The sequence below is a fragment of the Emydura macquarii genome, unplaced genomic scaffold (genome assembly GCF_026122565.2).
Source record: "Emydura macquarii macquarii isolate MOO-44397 ecotype Brisbane River unplaced genomic scaffold, CSIRO-AGI_Emac_v2 contig_561, whole genome shotgun sequence".
Taxonomy (NCBI): Eukaryota; Metazoa; Chordata; order Testudines; family Chelidae; genus Emydura; species Emydura macquarii.
In genome coordinates this window covers 11832407-11859093 of record NW_027130698.1, presented here as the reverse complement: position 1 = coordinate 11859093, position 26687 = coordinate 11832407, and the positions used below count along the sequence as shown (strand labels likewise).

Below are 26687 nucleotides of genomic sequence, written 5' to 3'. Positions count from 1 at the left end.
CCCCAGATTCTGACCCTACACCCAGGTATCCATGTTTAGACTTACTGGTGGGTTTTTGTCTCCTGCCCCATCGAGCCTAGTTTAAAGCCCACCTCACTAGGTTAGCCAATCTGTATGCAAAGATACTCTGCACATTCCTTGATAGGTGGACCCCAGCTCTGCCAACTGTCCTTCTCAGAACAGCAGCTCCTGGTCAAGGAAGCCGAAGCCAAAGCCCTCCTGGCAACACCATCCATGCAGCCAGGTATTCACCTCCAGGATATTTCTATTTCTGCTTGGACCCTTACCCTTGACTGGAAGGATCAATGAGAACACCCCCTGTCCTCCCAAATTCCTCACTCTCACTCAGGGCCCCCACATGGGGGGGAAGGGTACACTTTACCGGGGCCCTGAGGGGACCTGGCCCAGGCTGCAACCCCCATTACCATGAGGAAAAAAATTTCATGGCTCATGAGATTGTATGTATGGGCTGAGAGATTGTGGTATGTGTGTGGGAGGGGGCCCATGTTACAAGCTTGTACTGGGCCTGAAAAAATTATGCCTGGGCCCTGACCTCACTCCCAGAACCCAGGGGTCACATCTGATCAGCTCAGGGTCATACCTCACAGTATCATTAGGATGAGCAACAGGGGGCAGTGGTCAGAGGGCCGGATGGGCCTCAGAAATCCTTCCACAATGTTTCAAATTGGGGCCCCTGGCAGATGGATGCCTCCATCCCTCTTAGAAAGGAGTCCATGACCACGACCATCACCTTTCGTTTCCTCTTGGGAGCAGGGGCAGTGCTACTCCTGGCCTTGGGGTTCATGGCTTCTACTCCTTCACCATTAACGCAGATTCCTCATCCCTCGTTGCCAGGGCAGCAGAGCGGGTTTTTTATTTCTATGGAGGGTGGGTTGGGAGCAGGTGTGGCACACTGCCTCCTGCCAGAAGTAACCAGCAGCCAGCTTCCTCCCTGGGAAGAAGCCAGAACGTAGGACTCAGAATGATGATTTATAACTCTTGTGCTTATAGGTAAGATTCTTACACATGTGATGATCAGCTAAGCTTTGAGATCAGCCAAGGGCCTGGCTCTTCAGCCACGCATCTCTTCTTCACCTTCCATTTCTTTCCTTTATTCTCCTGATCATGCCCATTTTAGAGGTTTTCTCCCCACCTGGATGGAGTGATTGAGTAGCTTAGAGCCACTCTTGTTGATGTTGCCGGCTGCTCACGGGTAACTGGAGGCAGAAACACCTCCCATAAGCTCTCCCAGCTTCTTACGATGGAAATTGTTGTGTCGAAAGAGCAAAAGACACAATAGAAATGAAGCAAAATTTCCCCCCCTGAAAGGGAAAGAAAGCAAAGAGCTAGGGAGCAGCCAGATCTGGCCAGAAGGAGGGAATCCATCAGCTGGCCTATTGCCAGCCTCCTGTCACAGTATTTCCCCACCACTTATATGCCCTTGGTAGCGGTATGGAGAGGAGCAAGAAGTTGTGTTCTATGCTCAGTTTGCATACAGTCCCTTAGGGACCATATCTAACTAGTATAAATTAGAGTAATCCCCAGGCTGCTTTTACCCAAGCCAGGGCTCAGGGCAGCACAAATCCACACTGAAAACCAGGTAGCCATACCCACTTCCTTGACAGTACACTCGCCTCCCTCTGCACTGAGCAGAAGTTGGGCACAACAGAGACTCTGGACTTGCAGGGACAATTTATTCAGGGCTCTTGGGAGCCTGAGTATAGAAATGCAGTACCACAAAGGAGCCCTGTGATTGCGTCACCTAGAGTCATACTCCCAACTGATCGGATGAGTTAATTTGCAAAACCAAGTGTCAGCAGTTTGCCATGCTAAAATGCAACGAAAATTGTCGGAAAATTGAAGTCATGCAACTAAATCTCCAGGTAACACATTGAAAATATAACCCAAAAAGAGAATATCTCTACCCTGAGCCTATTTTTGTCTGCACTTCAGGCATGCAGTATTCATTTAATCTTGTTTGAAATGCAGCACACACACAAAAATTCTTCAGTGCTCTAGACCCCGTCAGCAATTAAAATCGCAATACTGAAATAAGCACAGCAGCATATTTTCCCCCTCCACCACCACCTAACAAAGGCCAGTCAGCCAGGATATGCTGCCACTTGCTTTACATGGAATACCAAGATGATACAACCAATTAACTTCGAAGGTTAGGGCTACGAAAGGACAGGTTACAATGTCCTAACATCATAAGATGCTATAAAAATGTATGGCATTAGTGAGGAGCTATGGAAAAAAACATTCTGGGTTAGTATAACATGGGGCACAAGGTGTGAACACAGCTGAGCATGTTCAAACATATTGTAGAAATATCTCTATTTTAATTCCCTTGTTATCTTTCATCTTTAGTCATGTCTGTGCTTTGTTTGTTTTCTTTATGGTGTTTATCCTCAAATCCTTTTATCTCTGTTTCATCTTTCCCTGTTATTCCAAAGCAGGACATTCAGTTTTTAAAGCCATGGGTTTATAGGGGCAATTATCCTTGGTGGGTGGTTATGGGTTTCGGAAGGAGCTTTACCACAGAATAAATCACCTGCGAACAACCTTGGTTTTGGCTGATGAAAGACTCCATAATAAGAATGCTGAGAGCTCCAACTCTGAACAAACTTTGCTGAGGTCAAATCAGTTTATCCAGGTGGGAGAAGTAAGGGAGCAGAATAAAAGAGTTGGACACAGAGTGAGAGATTTTGACATATAAATGTATGTGAAATCGTGGTCCTAATTTATGTGTGTGACTATACATGCAAGTCAAATGACTACATGTGCAAATGTTCCCTGTTAGCTGATTTTAGATAAGTGAAGGACCCAGTGTATGTGTGTGTGCGTTCAGTAATTGCACATTACAAAGTTGTCAAGCCTAATTCATCTGATAAGCTGCACCCTGCATGTCTCCAAGCACGTAGATGAAGGTTGGTGGTGGCTGAATCTCCCAGAGGATGGCGGTTCAATCTGGATAAACTATCTGTGCACAAAGGGGCTAGAAATCTGGCATGAACAGGTTCTCTTGCGTGACTCCAAGTAGCTGTTGACAGATACTATAAGGCCAAATCAGCCTTGGTCATAAATTTTCAGCAGTTTCACAACCAACTGCAAGTGGGAAGTTCAGAGTTACACATACGTGACCAAAGAGAAAGGAGAGTTAAGCGGATGTAGAGGCCGATGGCTAGGGCCCCCGGCCCAAGATGCACGAGGCATGGGTGTTATGCCAGCTTTGCCACTCACCTGCTGCAGGACTACAAGCACATCTCTGCTTCCCCTCACCTTCAGCAGTCTTGTGTATTTTGACTGTAAGCTCTTCAGGGGAGAGGGCAGGGGGGGCTGTCCCTTGTATACTGCCTCGCACAGCAGAGTCCTGGGCTTGGTTGACCATGCTACATCCAAGTCAGATGGGGCAAGACTATCCAACTGGGTAAGAGTTTGGAGTGCTGGTAGAAGGGTTAGGCAAGCGTGATGCCCACTTCGTATTTTACCCAAAATAATTGGCCATGTGCAAATATTAGCTTTTCATTGTTATTGTATGCACTGTTAACATGGTGCCAGCGAGCTGCATGGAGGGCACTAGGTAGAACTATTTTCAGCAGCATTGACTCTGTGAGCTGTTTGGGACATTGCTAAGAAAATAACCCCAAATCTTTTTTTTTTAATCATATAAAATTAAAAAAACATTCCAAAAGGCCCTGTCATCTCCTTCCCCTTTCTCCCCCCCCCTCCCCCCCCCCCCAGCTGATATTCAGTGAATTGATGACAATACCGTGTATGTATAGAAATAATGATCGTTTCGGGGGGGGGAGGGGGGGGGGTATATGTGTATATAGGTATAGTACCTTCCATGTGAAAGGGTCCCAAAGTGTTCCCTTGCCTGTTTACATCTGCACGTTCAAGCATGTGGGATGATGCAGAGCTGGGTCGCCAGTCTGGGTCCATTAGCAAGTGCATCCAGGATTTCAGGTGGGGTTGGACAGCAGCAAGCGCCTAGCACAGAGCATTCTGCACATTAGACAGAGACAAGGAAATTTTGGTCAAGCATGCTACCGCAAACACATCTGCTTTTACATAGCATTGTCAGTGTCTGAGCAAGGGCAACCAGATCTTATGCCTTACAACTCAGCTGGAAGCCCTACGCACAGCGAAATGACTGAAACTCAGTTTACTTGCTATGCCAGGACGGAGGGCTGAGGTGCCCTGGCTGTTGTGCTGTGAACCTGCCCCACTTGCATCATTCTCAATGATTGCTAAGACTGAATTATTTGGCTCTCATGACAAGGTTCCTCCTTGTGCTGTGGTCTCAATGGAATTAAAGGCAGCATACAGACATTCCTGTAAACTTGTTTAACACAAATGCCCAAGGCTTTAAAACTGCCTAAGTTGCGGTTTTCATCACTATAATTACCTTCATGCAGGAGATAAAAGTCAGAATCATTTACTCAGGTTACGATGACCTGTACAACATATTTGAAAACCACAATTATCCCAGCAGCACGATTCACCGTTTACCTCCTTTCACAGCGTGACAGTGATGCTTGTTTTATGCATTGTCCCATGCTCTAAAAATTAAAGCATTATGATTATTACTATGTTTGGCGCCCAGCCTCCTCAGGGTTGTTGGAATACAACTCTGTATGAATAATAAGCAACGCTTATCTCCAGCATAAAATGGCAAAGGTAGGCTATTAAAATTTTGCCAACTTTGGTGTCAACATTCCAGGCACAAGTCGATCAGCTTGGATGGGGAGATTTTGGTGGACCAGTAAAAGGGCCAGGGACCACGACCAACAGTGTAATATTGACTATCGTACTTGTTGCTAACAAACAGCAGCCTAAATCGGTAGGCCTTTTTGCAGATCTGTGCAGCCTTACCATGACTAAGCCAGGAGGGGAGAGGGAGCCTTTTGCTCAACTTTTATCTGATTCTGCAACACCCCCACCCCTAATGAGATGTCTCTTAAACATGCTGGGTCTGTGTTTCAGGAGAAAAGCAAGAAGCTTATCTATGCACGCCTTCTGGGACGTGTTTGTTAGGGCTTCAAGGTATGCAGACTCTATAGGAACACATCTGGCTAATTAGTACTCTGTGGAGACCTCTTGTCTAATTTTTGAAACTGCTTGCCTAACAGATTTTTTCCTTGATGTATTATTTTCTACTAATAATAGAAGGGGAGGGATTTGGACTCTTCAGGGATCTCTTCTTGGACATAGTTTGTGGTCCCCATTGGCAGCTGGAAGATGGCCAAGCGGAAGGCCACTCAAGAGCCACCCAAATGTCTGTAATTATTGAGTGTTGGGTGTGTTTATAAACCTGTTGTGGACATGTGTAAGTGCTTGGAGACTAAGTGAAATATAGCTCTTAAGTGAGAACACTCTTGTGTTATACTGTTCATGCCAGTCCATTTATCAGCCAGATGGCCGTGTTGCCATTGATTTATTTCCTGACACCACCTAGCACAGAATAAGATTACCAAGAGCTTAGAAAGAACTCCATGTAACAAGCTGACAGTGCGTTTCTGGACTTGATTTTACTTATAATCTGATGCAGTGATTGCTCCTGGGTGGTCCTTGCTGGTTATCTTTTCATAAATTCCAAGGCCAGAAAGGACCATTGTGCTCATCTAGTCTGATGTCCTGTGTAACACAGGCTATAGAACGTCCCCAAACTAATCCTAGAGCAGATCTTTTAGAAAAACACCCAATCTTGATTTTAAAATTGCCAGTGATGGAGAATCTACCACAAACCTTGGTTAGTTGTGCTAATGGTTAATTACCATCACTGTTAAAAAATATACACCTTATTTCCAGTCTGTGTTTGTCTAGATGAATACTTTATTTGTTTGTTTATTTATTTTTAATTTTCATAAGAAAGAACCCATTCTGTTAAGCTTTCAGTTTTTTCTGTAGTAGAAATGGGGTTTAATTCAGAAGTGGATCAGTGTAAGCCACTTTCCCATTTGATGAGAGAGAACTAAGTAAGTGTACTCTTTACAGATTATATTAAGAAAATAAATAAGAATAAATGAACCTAAATAAATATATCACTGGTTAATTTACTTATAAATTGCCCTAACCCAAATGACAATATACAACAGGGTACTGATCAAATCAAGGTTACAATAGAGGTCAAATTACTAAATCAGGAAATTAAAAATAACATGAAATGGGATCAACAATTGATCAAATAATCTAGTCAACATAATTAATTATCAGATCATGAGGTCATTGTGATACATGATGAATTTACACAAACTAAAATAAAATGAACCATTCAAGGACACACAGTCTCTTTCTCAACCCTGAATCACCACTACGTTCCTTCAGAGCACTATCACTTGACTTACGTACTCTGTTTGCTCCCCTTCCAGCTAACGTCTCTACTTTCAATACAATAATGATCAGCAACTCACAGTTCCACTTGGGGTAGGATTTGCTTAAACTTTAGGTTGGTAACTAATTAATGGTGCCATTTTTAATAAATGTCCACACATGCTACTTACTTTTTAAACATTCATATGTCAAAAAATCAGTAAATTGGTAGGTATCTCTGCACAAGTATTATATTCAAGATAAAGAAGCAAAGGGGGGAAAATCTTATCTAGAAAAGAAAAAGATTCTGCTCTTCAGCTTTCTTGATCTCAGGAACATTGAAGTCAGATGACTTCTTCTTTCTTGATACCTCATGCTATACAGCCTTCTGGTCTGAGTCTATGCCTTCCTCAGGGAAAGTAGGAGCATCAGCCATCTTTGTTATTGTCATGGTGACTTGAGGGAAAAACATGCTTCTCTCATATTTGCTTTCACCTAATGGGGATGTGATTCATGCTGGTTGCACCCCCATGGCACCTCCCACAACACCTTCTGAGCGACTCAGGGTCCCACAGCGCTCACATCCTGACAACACGGCCCAACCCTGGTTATGAGTAGTCAAGCTTAATCTTTGGTCCATTTTGGAGGCTCCATCCCAGTTGGCAGTTCTTTTGTCCTGGACTGCAGACAATGTGCTTACTTTCAACATATAGCAGTATGAGCTCAACACGACATGACTTTACATCCCTTCTCTGGGTTAACAATGAAAGGGTGCCCAGGACTCGTAGTCATTAAAGCAATAGACCTGATTTATAACTTACTGCAAACTGTAATTCCTTCTTTCACAATCACTTGCTCAGCATGTTCTCAAAATACCCATTTTAGAGCCTCAGCAAGCAGGAAACAGAAAAGCGGGTTAACTAAGTAAACAGTTGCCTTCACACCTGGCAGCATCTAAGGACAGGGCTGCTTTTATAATCATGTTAATCTAAATCCCATTTAAAATAAAGCAAATTAGATTATTCACACTACTCTAAATCTATATGCCTTACCCTTCACAATCCCATACAAGAGATGTGGCCTTCCATAAAAACAGCCATACTAGCTCACACCAATAGTCTTTCTAGCCTAGTAGCCTAGCTTCTGACAGGCGTCAATGGTAGGTACTTCAGAAAGAATGAACAGAACAGGCAATCATTGAGTGAGCCATTGTCCACTCCCAGCTTTTGGTAGGCAGAGGCTAGGGACACCCAGAACGTAGGATTGCATCCTGACCATTTTGGCTAATAACCATTGATGGCCCTATCCTCCATGAACTTATTTAATTCTTTTTTTGAGCCCCGTTATAGTTTTGGCCTTCACGCCATGCCCTGGCAATGAGTTCCACAGATTGACTGTGTGTTGTGTGAAGTACTTCCTTTTGTTTTAAACCTGCTGACTATTAATTTCATTGGGTGACCCCTAGTTCTTACAATATGTGAAGGAGTAAATAACACTTCCTTATTCACTTTATCCACACTATTCATGATTTTATAGACCTCTATCATAGCCCTTCTCCACTTAGTCTCTTTTCCAAGATGAATAGTCCTAGTCTTTTTACTCTCTCCTCATATGAAAGCTGTTTCATACTCTTAATCATTTTTGCTGCCCTTCGCCATCCTTTTTCCAGTTTTAATGTATATATATATATATATATATATATATATATTAGATGGAATGACCAGAACTGCATGCAGTATTCAAGGTGTGGGCACACTATGGATTTATATAGTGACATTTTGCTATTTTCTGTCTTATTAGCTAACTCTTTCCTAATGGTTCCTAACATTCTGATGGCTTTTTTGACTGCTTCTGCCCACTGAGTGGATGTTTTCAGAGAACTATCCACAATAAATGCAAGGTCTCATTCTTCATGGTAACAGCTAATTCAGAGCCCATCATTTTATATGAACAGTTGGGATTATGTTTGGCAATATGCATTACTTTGCATTTATCAGCATTAGAAAAAAGGTTCAGGTTCTCCATGTGAGCACCTTGTTGTGCAACAGGTTACGACAGTGTGTATGCATCTTTGCACAAACATTTTTTTTAGGAATGTGCAGACAACCTTGTTTCGCGCTATGTATCCAAACTATGTAAAGCGCTCCGCATTTTTGAGACCATGTCACTCTACGGTTTCACCCTAAGCTTTCCTGTGAAATTACCCTGAACCTTATTTGTTGCTTTAAGTACATTTTGCACTATAGTCAGCTGCAGTAACCCATGCAGGAAAGGTTTCTCATCACTACTGGCAGCCAAAAGAGGTTGCATTTTGTATACAGGAAGATGCCATTTCCTTAGGGATGCAGACACTGCTTGGGGTAAAAATCTCTCTCTGATGGAAGGCTGTTGAATACCATGGGGGATGAATTAGTCTCCTTGCACTTGTTCATTGTCTAGCTTTTTTTTAAATTCCTCAGCTATGCTGGGATTTGCACCAATTCCAACCTTCAGCCTAGCTGCACCAGCACAAATGTTAGTGTAGATGAGCACAGCTGCCATTAACATCAGTGGAGTTTATCCCCATTTCAAGCAGTAGCAGTCTCCATTAGTGCAAAGAGCAGCTTTGCCCGGCTGCACTAGGGTCTGCAGTGATAGAGATACACACCTGACGGGAACCAGGAGAGACCCTTCATTTATGCGGTTCCTAAGAAGGGTCCCACAGCTTGTCCCACTGCAAAATGACACACTGGAAAACTTTTGGAACCATATTTACATCATCTTGCTTAGGTCTGCTGCACCTGGGTGTATTCATGAGTGGAGTTGCATTATGTACCTTGTAAAATGTCAGGCATTGTTGGTTGTACCATAACACTGATTAAACGTGCAATAGCTAGAAGGAAAAACATTACCGACAAGTTCTGGACTGACTTTTGCTAAATGAGTGTTGACACGTTTTGAGATTCTTTGACATGCCCAGGTGCTTACCTGCCTGTAAATGAGGCAGTGAGCCATGAAAAGTCAACAGCCTGTAAAACCAAATCAATCCCCTATAATACGATTAGCTTTGAAGTGTGATTTTTTTTCCAAAGTTGAGTTGGAAAGTGTTTCAGGTTGGCTGTGACTGTGACTCCAAGCTGAGAGGGGTTGCTAGCACTTTGGAGGTCTGGGTTAGAATTCAAAATGACTGCTTCAAACTGGTCTGAAGTGAACAAGATTCAATTTTATAAAGACAAATGCCAAGTACTACACGTAGGACAGAAAAATCAAATGTACAACGACAAAATGGGGATTAACTGGCTAGGTGGTCGTACTGCTGAGAAGGATCTGGGGCTTATAATGTGATGGAGTTGCAAAAACGTCTAGTATCATTATGGGGTGTAAGTTTTTTCCACTGACTTCAATGAGACAAGGATTTCACTCTGATATTGCGTCCCAACTGTGCAAGAGAATGTGTGGGCGGGGGCAGGCCCGGAGCTGTTGGAAATCAGCAGAGCTGCACTAAATTAAGGCCACTTTCACATGAGTCGGGTTTAAACTATAACAGACACAAGCAAGGACCCAGTCATTCTTCCTAATGCACGGTTCCTTTGATAGGATCCAATGCTCGGTCATTCTGAAATCCAAGCATTTAACCTGCAGTCAGACAGACACACTGTGTATATGGGTGTTTGTTAGAGGAACTGGTCAAGTATCAGAGAAAATTAACAGTACCATACTGGCTTGACTACTTCTGGAGCAAGATGGTATGGAAGCAACACAAAAAAAGGCCATTGAGCTTCTTGTCCCAGCTCCCATGTTCGGTCAGGCACATTTCCTCAGGCAGTGTCTTTAGGGCTGCAGGTTTCCCACAAGTCTGAGAGAGATTTTATTTCAGTTACTGGTCATTTATTTCAAGGGGATGGCTTCAAGACACTACCCAACTGAGTAAACAGTTGCATACATAGAGTGTAACTATGTTTATGTAGCTAAAGGATGTGATCAGGAAGTGAGACATGAGTGGCACCAGTTCATTGTTATGCTGGTAGTTGGAAATTAGTGTAATAAACCATTTATAAACAAGGAGAGGGCAGACAGACAGATGAGCTGCTCTGTACACAGAACGTGGGTGAAGCATGATCCCATGGAAGTCAATGGGCGCTTTGACATTGAATTCACTGGCAGCAGCATTTCACATTTGGTCCCTGGAAAGACTAAATCATAGTGTGCTTTGTTATTTTATTACTTAAGTTTTTGTTCTTTTATGTATTTTTTCCTCCACGCATCTTGCAGTTGGGAGAGTCAGGCTCCCTGTATTTGTTCCCTGTCTTATATTTCATCTGTTTATGCTTAGCCACATCTTAATCACAGGACTCGATTTTGTGAGTCACAGCATGGTCAAGACACAACAGCTGCTTCCATTTTTCACAGGTGTCATTCATATTGCACTGAAGACAGAGGAGTAGCCAGAACTGATATTTTTTTGGCCAGGCCTGTGGTTGACAAGGGTGGGCACAAGCCATGTGTCACAAGCTGCTAAAAACGTGGGATGAATTGTTTAAAATCTGATTGGGTGGGTCTGCTTTCAAAGGCCCACCTATAGCTACACCACTGGCTGAAGAATATTCACAGGGGAAATTCACAGTTGGAGGTTGGATTTTTATCGAACTTTAAAAGCCTGCACTGAAGTTATTTGCAAGCTACCATGGATAAGTGCCCAGAAAGATGTCAGTCCCAGATAATATGGATATTGCGTGCCAGTAGAGATTGATTCTGCTAGTGATTGTTGCGTGCAGTGAATTAAATGACTATTTTCTGTTGAACAAAGGTGAGGATGTACCGGCATGAGCCAGTCGGAGGATGTCTGTTCAAGAATCTTTCTATAGCACTTTGTAATTCTAATTCTCATTTCCCTGTTACTGGCATTATTTTATTAATCAGTTACTCATTTGTTTCTCCATCACCTAGTGCCGCACACAGTTTGGCCATTAGGCTTTGTCCATGGCTGGATATTTGAAGGAAGGAAGGTCTAACTTACACAACCAAAATGATCATCTTAAGGGTGCAAGTGGTTATTTAAAAGGCCAGCTATAGAAAGAGTATTTTGGAAACAGCTCTAATGAAAGAGTAAACCCAAATTTGGAAGTTCTGTGATAGTCAATCAGTTAAGAAGCAGGGCACTGGAAGAGAAAAATCATGCTGAATTCATACCTTTCTGCCCCAAGAGTCTGGGAAGAAGACAGATTTCTAGAACGAGAGCTGACTGTGCTATGTATCTGAGTTAGTTATATCTTTCTGTTATGACAGAAATGAGCCTAATCCAAAGCCCACTGAGGTCAATGGATGTTTTCCTTTGACATCAGTGGGTGCTGGATCAAACCATATGTTCACAGAGTTAAATAGCCTGATCCCTTTAGGGTATCAGCTGGTTCTTTGCTTGGTGTTTGTCACCACACTAGGTAGACAAGAAGAGAAAGAAGAGTGATCTTGGACTGCAGTATTCCTTGCCCGGCCATTTCCTCCAATCTATCATTTCTTTACTTGCATCACCTTCATGAGCATGTACTGTTGACAGTACAGGTAGCTCTAGCGCTATGTATTTATCAGCAATGTCCAGTATAATCCTGTCACTACATGACACCAAAATCTGCTCCAAGATGCATCCATCCCACCCAGCTATTTCTGGTGCTTCAGGGGGGGAAAAAAATCTTTATGCCTGCCTGTAAAACACCTCACACACCACCCATGTTGTACAACTCAATAATAATAATACCATGTATCGCAATTTCAAAACTGAGATTAAATGTGTGTCTGAATAAAGTCAAGTAATGTGACAAGGGTTAAACACTATTGTAATTAGGATTGTGTTTAGGAGGTTCATGTGACAGGCTGGGAGCTATTTATCTTTAGTGCTTGGGATTTTTTTAAAAGTCTAATTGATTTACGAGCTATTGTTCCTAGGTCTTTTAGGTAATCAGATAATATAGGAGCACAAATCCAACTGATTTGCCCATGACTAACAGTCACATGTTTGATTTTGAGCAGGACTTGTGCTTCTAAGTGATGTAGGAGCAATTTTTTAAAGAGGTATTTAGCTGCCTAGTGAGGTTTTTCCGAAATATCTAGTTGCCTAAAACTCATGGATTTAACTGGTTGTTGGACACCTAAGCTGCTTTTGAAAATCTGACTAGGCACCTAACTATCTTTACAAAGCTGGCCCTTGGTCACATGTTGGACTTTCAGTAGGACTTATGTTCGCAGGTCATTTGGGATCTTTTGAAAAGCCATGTATCAAGGAAGCACTTCTCAGGTTATCATATGGGCCTGCTAAAACAATCCTGGCTCCAAAAGTTTTTAATCTTGCTTCATTACTTGGCTTTGTTCATTGAAAATCAGAGTCACATAGGCCAGTGTTCCTCAACGACCAGTCCATGGACCAGCACCAGTCTCTGAGATCTCCCTGACACAAAATAGGAAGCCAGAATCAGAATCAGAACGGTTGAGAAACACCGAAATGAGCTGTTTTGAAAATCCCAAATCTCACTTGTCAGTGAATATATACAAATGCAGAAAGTGTTTTTAAGTCCTGATTGGGAAACAACATTTCTGCTCTAATTTTAAGCCCAAAGAGAGCATGTCTTAAAGTAAAACTTCATTTGACCATGACTGAGTTATCTCATATATGAAAAAAGCATTTGATTCCTAAGTGCTAAAAATAAACAAATAACACCCCCCCCCTTTTGGGGGGGGAGGGGGAGACGGGACTCAAATAAAATGAAGTTAATTTTAAACCTTGTCAAGAAACTAGTCCTCGGTAAATGCAAATGCCTTGTCAAAAGATGTGCTTAAAGAGATATGGTTAAGACACAAAGTTCTGTGTATGAAAATCATGACACAAACATGGTAAAAAGGTTTCTTGTCTTTGGTATGTATGTCTTTAGATAGCTGAAATCGCTAGGTGAAATTCTGGCCCCACTGAATTCAGTGGTAAAACTGCATTTGTCTTTCAATAGGTCCAGGCTTTACCCCCCCTCTATGTCCCCAGGGTAAGACAAGCAGGATGCTAAAAAAAGTAGAACCTTTGGCCAGTTTAGTTAAAAAGTAGATTTATTTATTGAAAGTCAGGCCAATTCTACTGAAAGTCAGACATCCATGTATCTACACCCCAACAGGAGAGAGCTTTCAGAATCAGAAAAAGAGAGGAACAGCCTGATCTAGTGCTACTTTAATTTCCAAACTGTGACTCACGACAGTATGACTTTTAACATTACGGGCTAGCTTCAGTCTTCAGAATCAGACCTGTGAAAGAGATGCTCACCCATCTGCCCCTTCCCCTTTACTGGGTGCAGCATGTTTTCACCACCCCGTTACCCCTTGCTCCCACTCCCAGGGGATAGCTGAGGTGATGGGAACCAGAGACAAAGCCCCACCTGCTGCCTGGCTCTCTCCAACCCCTTGCCACTCACCTGCCTGAGGGGGAAGGGACTCAGGCCTCAGGGGACTCCCCTTTCTCCCAGAGGGTGGGAGAACCTGACCAGGCCCTGTTACTTACACTGGGATGGACTTGCCCTCTGCAGGCTTTCTGAAGTCTCTCCAAATGGGGCAATCAAAAGGAAAGTCAAATGCCCCAATGCATTTGAGGGTACCCCCTTCTCAGGGTCCCCCAAAGGTGGGGGGAAGTCCACAGCCCTGTCAACAATACCACCTGATTAGTGGGTTTTGAGAGATCGCGCTGACTGGACTGCTGAGTTGGGCTTACCACTTTACCAGCCAATTTACACGGGGAGCTTACTATACTCTCCATACGATTGGGGTGAAGATGTGCAGGCTGGGAGTTCCCTCTGGGGCTCTAGAAGTCACACAGCAGTCTCCTGTTCCTCTCCCAGCTGTCCGCAGTTTCCTCCCTTTTGAAGGCCTCCTTCCTACCATACATGATTGACAGAGCCAGAGGGCTGGAATTAGGCTTGACCCCCAGGTTCTCCAGCACCTTCCTTATCAGTGTGGGGTCTATACACTCCATCACAGGGAGTCCCAGGTATGCAGCCCCTTAGCTTCCTTACTGTTCCTGAAGCCATGTTCCGAGAGTGCTAATGCAGCAGTGTGGGGTGGGGTCTTACGCCCACGTGGACACGTAGGGCTGTGTCACCAAAAAAAAAAAAAAAAAAAATAGCCTTCAGAACAATATGTGGTCACTTAATGAGCTTCATCGTGTTCAGCTTTCCCTGGCAGGCTGAAGCAAGCTCAGCAAAAAAATGGACTGACTGAGCATGATGCTTGAACTAGCTGCTTGCTTCCCACACAGAAAGGCACAACACGGGGGGGGGGACGCCATTACCGTTTCTGCCAGTGCTGTCCATCCGCCACCATTCACCAACACTAAAATACACTTAAAGCTTCAGGATTAACCTGACACCCAATCGCCCAGCGGCTTGAATGCAATTTGACAAGCAAAGGGCTCCCAATAAACTACAATGCAGCAAGCGCTGGCTTCCTGCAGAACCTTGCCAGGATCTCACAGCATAGTTTGAAGCGCCAATGGCGTTCCACACCCTGCTCACATGTTCTTGCTTTTAGCCTCTGGGGTCCTTAAAGCGCTGGGTACACTCTTGCTAATTTGCATCTTACCAATGAAACCATCGTAAATCCAGAGCGGAAAATAGCAAAAGATACACAGAGCAAGGTAAGCATTTTTGCCTGGAGTGTATAAACCGTGTGGACGCTTTGCCAACAAAGCATGGAGAATATCATCTAGTACTGGGGAGAGGTCAGCCTCACAGTGACCTGGCATGTGCAGGAGGAAAGTTTTCAGTGCTTCAATGTAGTCTTCACCATAGTCTTTCTTCACATCTGGTGTGAGATTCTCCAGAAGATGCTTTTCTTGCTTATTCCACAACTCAGATGTGCCTTGAATGCCTGGAATAACAAATTTGAGTTACCTGGGCTTTGTAAAGTAACTTCACAGTCCAGTTCACTTGGCAAATGAGTACATTTTTCCCCTCCCTGTCTTACGTAGTTATTCTGCACATCCAAACTGTACCATGAGGTTAAAAAAAGTTTCATTATTTCATGATAAGCCTGAAGTTCTTTAACAAAAAAAAGGTGTGGCTAAGTTACAGACAGAACAGGACAGGACATCCTACTGCAAAGCATGGATTGAGGGACTTCAGCTCCGTTTTCATCTCTACTATCAAGCTTGCACTTTGCTTTAAAATATCCTGGATAGTCTGCCTTATTTACATATAGCTTAGGTTAGCATTGTCCCTTAAGAAAAACACTCTTAATAAGGCCCTGTCAAATTATTTTACATGCAACATGTTCAAGGGGGGGTGATAAAGACAATGCTCTTTGCTTTTTAATGTCTATAAACACAATTTTAGTGCTAATAAAAGGTGCTGGATAGATAGCACTAGAAACTCACACCTTCATTTTCTTGCCAGAATAAGCACATACCCAGAGACGGGGAATGCGTGTTTCTTTATAAAGCCCTTCCATATGGCCTCATATGGTCTGTAGGGCCCATTCTCCAAGTACGGAAGCTAGCAAGCTAGAAATCACTATTGGTCTTCACTGAATGCTCAAAATCTCTTGGGTGACTGGCAACTTTCATGACATGGAAAGGAATTCTGTAGAAACCTGGATTTTTGTCTCTGTCAGCATGGCGAGAAGAAGAATTTAGAGCTGGAAGGTGGGTGGGAGAGATGAAAAGACAGAAGGAGCCTCTGTTCCATAGTAAAAATAAGTAGCATCTTGAAACAATGCAAGATAATACAACACCAAGACACCCATTATGCAGATGGAAAATAGTTTGATAAAGAAAATTAGAGCACTGTGTAGCATGCGATTATACTTATGGTTGGCCATATCTGATGTTTTTAATTAGTTCTTATGGCTTCCTTAATCAAGTCCGACCCACACGGAAATCTGCTTTTTATTTCTGGTAAGGCAGGTAAAAGCAAAGAGAAGAAATGGCAGCCTCCCCCATCAGGAATGACTGACAAACACTTAGATATGCCACTGCCGATCATTCACTACATGCTGAAGACAAACTGTGCCCAGCAGACAGAAAGGCAAAACAAGGTTTTCAATCATTCCTTGATAGACATCATTGCCTAAATGTTGGCTGCTTGGAAGCAAAAGTCACTCACTATCTCTGTAGGGGGAGGTTATTGTTTGGTTGGTTTTTTAATTCCCTTAAGAAATCTGGATCTTCATTTGAGTGAGGCTAGGAAGTAACTGTGACAGCTGCGAATCATTCATGACTTTTTCTTGAGGATGTTGGTCAACAGGGAATAATCTGAACGAAGGAGAACGATCTGAAATGTCAAATACCTACATGTTCTGAAGCCTGCTGGATGAACTGCAGCAACTTTAATTTCCCATTTGGAAAGCTCCTGCCTCATTACGCCGGAAAACATGGACAGAGCTGCTTTTGATGCGCCATATGCGGCCAACTTTGGCATCGGAATGCCTCCTACAGAAGCAATATAAACATGATAAAGTTTGACGCCAGTGCTTTCTGGGCTGCTGGGACTTTATTTCAATAATTTAAAAGAATGATCATAGCATAACACAAAATTATACAGCTTCCACCAAGGTTAAAGACAAGACATCAAGGGAATCATTTGTTTCTGGCAAAAAAAAAAAAAATCTTAAATCAGCAGTAGCTCGAAGCAGCTGCAATCCGAGTCACACCTCATCATCAGTCACTTTTAAACACAGGGAGAGTAAATTGTATTGCATGTGGGGATACAAAATTAATCACAATTGCTGTTATGTTCAGAAAGGGAAATCACACAGGTAACTTTTAGCTAGTGTTAATAATTAAGCAATGGGGTTTTGTTCTGTTGTTTTAATGAGTGAATAAAGGCAGTGGATTTGAAGTCCCTACCATACCGAATAATTACCCTGAGTTACACAGTCACAATTCCAGTTTCAGGCCATGTCTACACTACAAAATTATGTCGCCCTAACTCATGCTGGCATACAGCCACCGCACTTATTAAATCGCTTGTATGTGTGCACACTTGGCTCCGCGTGTTGGCGTGGGGCGTGACCTTACCAGGAGCAGTTGTATCAATTATCGTGTCAGTGTGGGGCATTGTGGGATGGCTCCTGGAGGCCAGTAACAGTTGACGTAAGCAACGCAGCGTCTACTCTCACACTGCGTTGACCTAATTACATCAACCATGACACCATTCGGGGAGGTGGTGCTACTAAATGGGCGTGCAGAGGCGCTTATGTCAGCAGAAGCCAAATTTAAGTGGAGACACGTCCACAGCTAGGTCAACACATGGCAGTTTATGTCAACCTAACCATGCAGTGTAGACCAGCGGTTCTCAAATTGGGGGGGGCACGAGATGGATCATGGGGGGGCTCCATGGGTGGAGTTTGGGGGGCATGCTGGGTGAGGAGCTGGACCGGCTCTAGCCCCAGCTCTGCCAGGTGCTGCCACCCCTGCTCCCCCACTCCCAACACCTCCCCAGGCTGCCCTGCTGGCAGAGCAGGGGACAGCTCCGCACTTTGCACCGCCGCCTGCCTCCGCAGCAGCAGCCTCCCGCTGCTACCGGGCACGCTCCCCGCACCCCACACAGCTGTTGTCATCCCTGCTCCCCATTCCCCTGCCTGCTACCCTGTTTTTTTTCTGGTAAGGTGCCAGGAGCCCATAAAAGGGAACAGATATAAAAGAGACAAAATCACAGGTCCCAAAATACAATGCTTTATTTCAACCCAACCAGCCTTCCTCTAGGATCAAGACACCACAACAGTCTACTCCATGGGGAAGAGTTGGAAAACAGCAAGATTTTTCTGTGAAAAATTCCAAAGGCCATTACAATGTTTAATTTTTCACACAATTTCTGGGAGAGAAATGTTCCCGTTTTTCAAAACAAAACAAACGTTTTTTTCAGAATTTTTAGTTTTTGAAAACTGAAACATTTTACAAAACTACCTTTTTGAACACTTTTCCCTTTTGACAGAAAATTGTCCACCTACTCTAGTAGGGCACTTGTCTCCACAGGCCATGCTTCTATAGTGGAGAAGACGCTGGCTGCAGGAACCAACCCCCTGGGTCAGATTAGCTCAGCAAGCCCAACCCCCTGTTGCACGCACAGTTAGTCTCATTTCTAACTTTCTCTCTGACACTTGACTTTACTTAAAATCCTAAATCCTTTTGTTAATGAGCTTGTTTTATTTTTAATCTAAAGCACCCCACTGTTGTGTTGAAACTGAACTGTTTGCTCCTTGGACTGGAGTTCCTGAACTGTGAATATTGACTCCTTAAAGGGGATTTTAATGACACTTAATATCTCTCTGATTTTTCCAGGACAGGACATTTCAGAACACATTTTTTGGGGGAAAACGAGGGGTGGGGAGAATACTGTAATCCTCCAACTTATCTTCATCAAACCAAAATCTTTTCGGCACCGTGGGATCCTGTATCTAGCCCTTTACATTTTGAAGGAGCACTAAAACATCAGCTGCTGGCTGTCAGTTCCTATTATTGCTCGTTTCCATGATAACATATGTTAGGTGATCACCCAAATTAGAATAGATGGTTTTAAAAATGCTCACTGCACGGTTTCCTTCACTGTAAAAATGTAATGGCTCATAGGTATGAAAACACGACTTGGAAATAAGTCCCTCATCACATGGAAAAGTGACTTTTTTCACTAGCTTGCTGAGGGAGTGTATCATCGCTCGATAACGAAGTTTGGTGGAGGCGCACACTCACAGGAAAGAATCAATGAGAATTTGCCATATACTTCAGTGGGAGCCGGATAGTTGAAATACCCATCACTTCTTACGGCACGTCCTCTCCGAATTTATATCCACACATTTAAAATGTGCAAAAGCCAACAGTCGCTGCTCCAGCTAGCGAGGTAGATGATAGTCCCGATGTGGGTTCATAAGTACCCCTTACGTGCATGAATTTGGCTCTTCTCTAGCAAATAACTGTGCCCACAAAACTGTATTCGCAAATATGGAGGCTGGGATAAAAATATGTCCCTCAAAGTGAATTGAAATCCTTTTTATTTAAAAAAAATATATGCATGTCAGGCCTTAAATTATTAACAGAGTCTTCTGCATGAGTGGACTTAAACATCGTCACACACAGAGTCCTGGCAGAACCCCCGCTGGTCCCCCCATGACTGGACACTTACCAGTTGTGTTATGTTTGGAGACCACCTCACTGGGCCTCTGGTGCTCTTTAAGCCCAGTGAGTCTAAAGAAAGTCCAGGCACTGCCTCTGGCTGGGGTTCCTAGGCCCACTCTTGGGGTGCAGATCCTCTGTCTAGCAGCCCTTTCTGGACGCAACAGTCCAATTGACTAGCCCCTGGCACTGACACTGACCCCTCAGAGTTCTCTGTAGTTTCAATACACCCTCTCCCAGAACTCCGCCTGTGTGGGCAACTCAGGGTCTAACTGTTCAGTGGCATGCCAGTGAAAGCCAACAGACACACAGGCTCTGCACAGGGTTGTAAACACACTTACTCTTTATTGAACAGGAGGGATACACAGATCTAGACAAATCATAAACACCCCAATACGCATTTCCCTGCCTCAGTTTCCTGGAGAGTCCTTTGGGCTTGGGAGTCCTCTAAGGTGCCCAGGAGCCTTTGCTTGCAGAACCATGGTTCTGCTCTCCCTTTTTAGATCAGCTAGCTAATTATGGCCATGGTTGGTCCCAGAATGAGACAGGAAACGCCCGCTACGAATGCTTGTCCCTCTCTCCTGCCCAAAGCTTCCTGACATCTTCCTGTGTGAGTCTGTCAAGTTTATTTGTGCTCCTACCAACATCTGGTTTCCTTGTTCTCCTGCTGGGGATTTTCCACCTACCATGTCCAGATCTAGATATGCAAGATTATTATATTAGTTTCTATGGAAGGAGAGTTGATTTCTCTTGAACGTTACTATAAAACTCTTCTTCTTTATGGGCTGGTTACTGGAAGCAGTCACTGAACAAAATAGATGTTTCATTAAAGAGGCCTATAAATAATAAGCAGATATTGACTTCTGAGGATTATCAAACTGAGCGATATATTGACCAAAACCTTGCTCAATGTTTACTTCAAGTGAATTATTAGTAATTATTTGGACAGCACCAGAACTTAGAACTTTCGTTTAACTCACCTGCCATACTAGAGGTATTAATAAGCCTTCCTTTGGATTTCCGAAGTAATGGTAAGAACGTTTTGGTCACCTCTACAGACCCAAAGAAATTCACATCCATACACTGCTTGTAAACACTCATGGGCAGCAGTTCTCCATCGGCAGGAAATCCCAAGATCCCAGCATTGTTGACAACACCCCATAACCCTGAGGAAGAGAAGGTAAGTAAATATAATTTCCCTAACAAGGAGAAATGAGGAAGAGAAGGTAAGTAAATATAATTTCCCTAACAAGGAGAAATGACTGTTGAAATGCCAACTTCTAGGCTGGCTAAGCCATCCAGAAACAAAGCTAGGATGCTGTGCAATTGTTAAGTACACATGTCCATATTGCGCCTTTCAGCCCACTTGCTTCTTGTAGCTGGTACACTGGTGCCATTTGACAAGGATCCTGTTTTTGAAGTGCTCCATAAAGCAGAAGTCTCATCGATATATCAATATAAACAGCCTTACTGCTCATAGGTACAGAGGAAGGGAATGCAGAACACACACACACACAAAAGGACACATTATCAAACAATTATAAAATGGAAGCCTCTTGCAAGCAGGTATATGCCCACCACCACGTAAAATGTCACAGAAACCATACCTGTATTTGGCACCATCTCTGAAATTTTAAGATAGGCGTCCTTAATTTGTGCAGAACTGGTTATATCCAGCTGCAGGACACAAAGTCTCTGAGAACAGCTCCTTTTTAATTCTTCAGCCCCAGGTCCTTTTTTATTCAAGACACCAGCAAATACAGCAAATCCTAAATTATCAAGGTGCTTCGCCAATGCATGCCCAATCCCGGAATCACTTCCTGAAAGCACCAGAATCAGAAAGACATCTTAGGCAAAATAAAATATTAAAACTTCTTCCTAAATAGAACTGTAGCAATGTTTATTTGTTGTTGTTGGGTTTTCTGGTTCACTGACCTTTCAGGAAAAATAATTGTTTTGGGTCGACCTGGAATGAATTTTTTAAAAAATTTTCATTGAACCAAAAAGATGAGAAACATTTGTTTGGGTCAAATGAAACATTTCATTCAATCCAAAAAGAAACACATTTTGTTTGAGGGTTGTTTTTTTTTTTAATCTTTCAAAATAAAATTAAGATAAGATTGAAGTAAAGTTCAAAATGAAACATTTCATATTTTTTTTATTTTAATTATTATTGTTTGTTTTTGACCAAAAAAATCAGTGAATTTGACACAAATTACCGAACTCTTTTGGGTCAACTCAAATCCGTGGGGTTTGGCCAAAAAAAAAAAAAAAAAAAAAGGCTGAAAAAGTTCGCCCGGCTCTTCATCATCTATTAAGAATGATATGATAATGTAAAATGCCTTCTGGGAAACCCTGCATGCACGTGCACATGACCAAATGGAGACCAGGAAGAGGATCCTTAGAAAATTGGTTCCTTGTTCCATCGGTGTTTAACATACAATATAAGTAGGCCTGGCAGAATTCTATTTTTGGATTTATGTAATATTGATGGATAACAAATATTTATTTTTGCTCATTTTTTTAGATTTTTTAATCTGTATAAATTCTCACCACTGCAGGAGATTATGTGGCTCAGACAATTATTTAATGACGGTGTACACTGAGATTCAAAAAGCTAAACCTTTATAACCATTCAAATACAAACGGTCAACATCACATGTCAAAATATACGCGGCAAATATCCTTAAATCAAACTCTAAATTCTCGAGCAGCATTTTTCTTACTTTGCTAATCTGCAAATGTTGATTATTTTTTAAATTATTTTTCGTTGGTTTGTGCGTGTGCTGTGAAATTGACATTTACTGACATTTACTGATAAAAATTCTAATCCTTCCAAATCTAAGTATAAGGAAGTTAGGTACAGCTTTAAGAGCAACATCTGTTGGTACTTGGAGACTGCCTATGAAACTCTAGCCTTTATGCATTCAAAGAAGTACAGCTAAAAGACTCAGACAGAATATCTCCTAGTAGGTCAGGATGGCATCTGCTCATTTTGTTACAATCAGATGCATCGTTAGGATTTGAATCCACATATATAAGAAAAGTAGAATGAAAATGCTGAATTGCTTCAATGCAAGATAGCATTCAGATTGAAATCATGGCTGTGGCAAAACTGTCCTGTGGAAAAAAACCCAAGAGATATTTGCTGTTGCACATCTTGAAATCTCAGCTGAACCAGACAATCATACAAAGTACTTTTGGCTCTCAAAGAAATCACTCTGTCAAATTAATTTTGAACCAAGAAAGGTTACATTAAATAAAATACACTCATAACATCTATGAACTGAAGTTGGCTCTTCTGGTCACATTCTGCCACCAAACGGATGAGGCAAGTGGTTTCTTGGCCTGTAAGGCAGCTCACCCGTTTATGGTGGATTTATCCCCGAGGCTCATAAAAATACTCTGAAGAGCAAATTTCTTTCTGTAGAATAGACCAAATAGCGCCAATTCTCAAGGTTTTTTTCAAAAATTGTTTCAGATGAGAATAGTTCCAAGTCTCCCTTAACCACCCACCCTTACTTCAAACTACAGGTTTACAACACAACCTTAAGGAGGGAAAGGGTGCAGTGTTGGGGAAAGTGAACAGATTTAGCAATGACAAGGAAGAAATGCAACATTTCTTTCACCCGCATCTGATTGTCTTGCTTCCAACCAATCTACCTCCATCCAGTACAAACCTGATTTGTGGCCAGCCCTACACCCATTGAAGTCAAGGGACTTTTGCTTCTTTCTTTGTGGATTCGGTCATAGATTTTAAGGCCAAAAAAGACCATTAGGTCATCTAGTCTGACCTCCACAGGCCATTAGAATTTCACCCAGCTGCCCCTCTTTGGGGCCCAATAACTTATGCTTGACTAAAATACATCTTCCAGAAAGGCATCCAGTCAAGAGATGGCGAATCCAACATTAAGCTGACTATTAGTATCCTTAGCACCCCAGATGACGTCATAAATGTTGATTCATGACACTGAAGCCATAAGGAGGAAAACGTTGCACGTGGTGAAGAAATTTATCCTTCAGAATGTAAAGCTTTCTCTTTCTCAGTTATTCCATAGCATCCTCCCAGCTATTTTATAGGATTTGAGTCTTTTTTCACTCATTTCAGAGAACTGTGGCATGTACTAGAGTCTGGGAGTCATTCAAGCTATAAAATGGTTTCCCGTGAAACTGGCAAAATATTCTGTCCCTAAGAGGTTCCATTTAAATACACCCAAAGGGCTCAATCCTGCAGACAGGATCAATAGAAATATTTGGATCAAGGGGTTCACTGGAGTGCTCACCTGACTGCAGTTATGTGCAAAAGTGTTTGCATGATTGAATGCAAAGACAATAACTTTACCTTACACTTGGAGCATTCACAGACACTGCTGTATGGAATGAATAATAATCTATAATATGTTACACGTATATCATCTTCCATCCCAAAGAAACAGAAAAAGCATTTTATAAAATCTGAAACTGAAATACAAGATGTGCACAAAGATCACTTCCTCCTCCACTGCAATACAGACACCTCTAGAGTGGAATGTGACGGTTGTTTAACAGTGCGCAACAACATTCCACCACAATTAAGGGAGGAAAAGTGAAAAGAAATACAGTGTGTCATTAAAGCAGTCCCTCTGGCCTTGTCTGCATTGGAGAAAGCAACACCGAGATTGACTAGACAGCACCTACATCCACACACAAAATTGCTTTAGTCACTGGGGAGGCAACAGTGGTGTGCAGCTTAACCCAGTTTATAGGGCTAAGCCTTGGTTTCAAGTGATTGTGTGCCAATCGGCCATGGAAAACCTCCTTCTAGGTGACAGCTGTCAGAAAGAACAACCTATACCTTTATTGGGTTAGAGCAGCCCTACCGGGGATGCAAAAGCAAATCTTAAACCAACTGAAGGTAGACTGGAACATGTCAGTGCAATATAATCAACTGAAGCACAATTGATTGATCTACACAATCTGGGGTAGATAAGCCCTGAGAAACTGACAGGTTTTTATTAAAGAATGACTAAATCTAAATATCTTGCAAAAGGTATTAGAAAGAAAGAGAAGAGAAAAGAGAAAGGCAAATCTCCAGAGCCCTGGCTGTAAATCTCGAGCAGTGCTATGGCTAATCCATTCAAGTTTGTGCATTCATTCACAATCATGCAGTCCCTATTCACCCACTGCTCCCATCCATCATCATTCCATACACCACTGCAAATGAACCATGACTGAATGCAGCAGACAGAATTTGGCTGAGTTACAAGAAAAGACGTGACCTTGCTGTTGATGTGGTTTTTATCATTTGTCTTTTTTCATCTCAGTAATAACACTTCTCAATCCAAACTAAATGACTTTCCAAGTTTCTGTATAAATTCTCAGCCAAACAAATCAGCTTTACAGCTCAAAACGATTCAATCCACCCTTTCAGGTACAAAAAGAAACAAAAAGGCTACTAAGGCAAAGGAGCTGCAGGAAATTGCTCCAGACAGAACATCAGATTGAAACATTTAAATGTCAAAAAAAAAAAAAAAAAGCATTTATCAAAAAGTAGATGAGAGAACATGTCACATGAGCAAAACTCATTAGCAATGTTACTTATGTGAACTTTCATTGTTAGGAAAGTCTTTCATTAATAATTTCATAGAGATAGACAGACAATGTTTGCATCATGTGTGTATAATATTTTACTGTATTGAATCAGTTTGTTGGATATTCTTTGGTACTATGAATTGTTTAAATGTATAATTCAAAAACAACTGTACACATGTGCCTAGTTTAATAATAAATATTTTTCAAAAGTAAACAAAGGCATTGCATTATGGTAACATTTAAGAAGCATCTAGTAATTAAAATCTTAGTTTTAAAAGATTAAACAATCAGAAGCAACATAATATGTATTTCACTAATAAATATTAGCTAAAGAAACTAGCAGCGCATCTTGAAAATCTACCTATAACATTTCTTTTCAAGATACAAAGCCAGTAAAAATAATAATAAAATAAGCACAATGAATCTTTTCCTACATGATATCAGAACATTTAATTACCTGGAAAAAGAGTTCTGGGAAAATGAATAAACTAGCAAAAAGAATACAAGATATTTAGTAAAAAAAAATCTTTAAGATGACACAAATTTTCACAGCATATCTGTGAAAGGGGCAGATTTGACTTCCCAAACTTTGCATGTTCATTCTTACCTGTGATCAATACAGCTTTGTTGTCCACAGGTAACATTGTTTGAACTGGTAAGTAAATGTAAGAGATGACACATGCCATAGAGAATAGGATTAAGCCTACATAACTTTTCAGCATGGCAAAACAGAGTATTTCCAATAAAAGTAGCTGGAGGAGACCACGGGCAAATTTACACTTTCTCTCCACCTGGTTCTTCTTGGCTTTGTAAAAGGCTATTATTCCAAATGCGGCAGTCACACCCAAGTAGAGCAACACAGACGGGTCAGCTTTAGAGATATAAGAGTCCATTCTGCTAGATAGAAGGCAGACTCACGAGCACTACACAGCCAACAGCGTAACAAGGTGTTGCTAAAGGCAGAGTGAGTTTTATATGAACTGGGTGAGGGGTGGGGCAGGGAAAGGGGAATCGTTTTAGGATCTTTAAGTAAGAAAAAAAATTGCAAGATGTAAGACTGGTTTATCTGAATCACCCCAGATACTGGTATAAATACTAGAACACTTCCTCTTCTCACTTTTTATTTTTATTGTCTTCCAGCTCCACCTTCTGAATGATACAAGGGTTGGAAAATGATTGACAGAGTCAGGAATGGACATGAAGTAGCAAGTCCTGGCCTAAGGAAAAATATAACTGTTACCTGTTTGACACACTTAAATGGATTTTCACTAAATAGAAAAAGTATGTCTAACACCGTTGAAAACAGAAGCGTCCTTCTTATGAAGTTAGGGGCCTGACTTCAGTAGATTTACTTTTGATTTACACTGGCATGAATCAGGTCTGCTTGTTTACTCTTTCTAGTACAAAATACGTAGCTGTCATTGCATTAATGTTACGTGAATATCTTCTGTGTTCCTATCATGCTACTACCACCCACTTTATCTCAAGGAAACACCGAAGCTAAACAAGATTGCCTTTCCTGTATTTAATGTGTTCCTCTGGATATTGACACATTCCATATTCACATGATCACTGTGTTTCTGGTTGATTGAAATTGGAGGGGGTTTGCCTCATGTTTTTGAGGATATGATTCCAAATGAGCACTAGTCAACTAACTTCAGCTCAAATCTTGAACTGAACTTTAAAGGTTATG

General features: G+C 42.0%; 1 protein-coding gene across 2 annotated transcripts; it reads right to left on the bottom strand.

Moving 5' to 3' along the window:
* Window positions 1–5808: 5808 nt before the first annotated feature.
* Window positions 5809–25919, bottom strand: HSD17B2 (hydroxysteroid 17-beta dehydrogenase 2). Of its 2 annotated transcripts, XM_067540158.1 has the most exons (5): window positions 25602–25919; window positions 21031–21243; window positions 20404–20589; window positions 16607–16744; window positions 5809–15186 (listed from the first exon to the last, which is right to left on the bottom strand). In XM_067540158.1, the coding sequence occupies exons 1-5, from the start codon at window positions 25885–25887 to the stop codon at window positions 14828–14830; spliced, it is 1182 nt and encodes a 393-aa protein (XP_067396259.1). In that variant the 5' UTR covers window positions 25888–25919; the 3' UTR covers window positions 5809–14827. The 2 variants fall into 2 exon arrangements, with proteins under 2 accessions (XP_067396259.1, XP_067396260.1); XM_067540159.1 differs by lacking the exon at window positions 21031–21243.
* Window positions 25920–26687: the final 768 nt, after the last annotated feature.

Bases quoted from the DNA above. Each gene is read 5' to 3' on its own strand.
- HSD17B2 (XM_067540158.1), bottom strand. From the start codon at position 25,887: ATGGACTCTTATATCTCTAAAGCTGACCCGTCTGTGTTGCTCTACTTG. The intron at 21,244-25,601 runs GTAAGAATGAAC...TGGTGCTTTCAG, and splicing joins CAAAGCTGTATTGATCACAG to GAAGTGATTCCGGGATTGGG. The intron at 20,590-21,030 runs GTATGGTTTCTG...TCTCTTCCTCAG, and splicing joins AGAGATGGTGCCAAATACAG to GGTTATGGGGTGTTGTCAAC.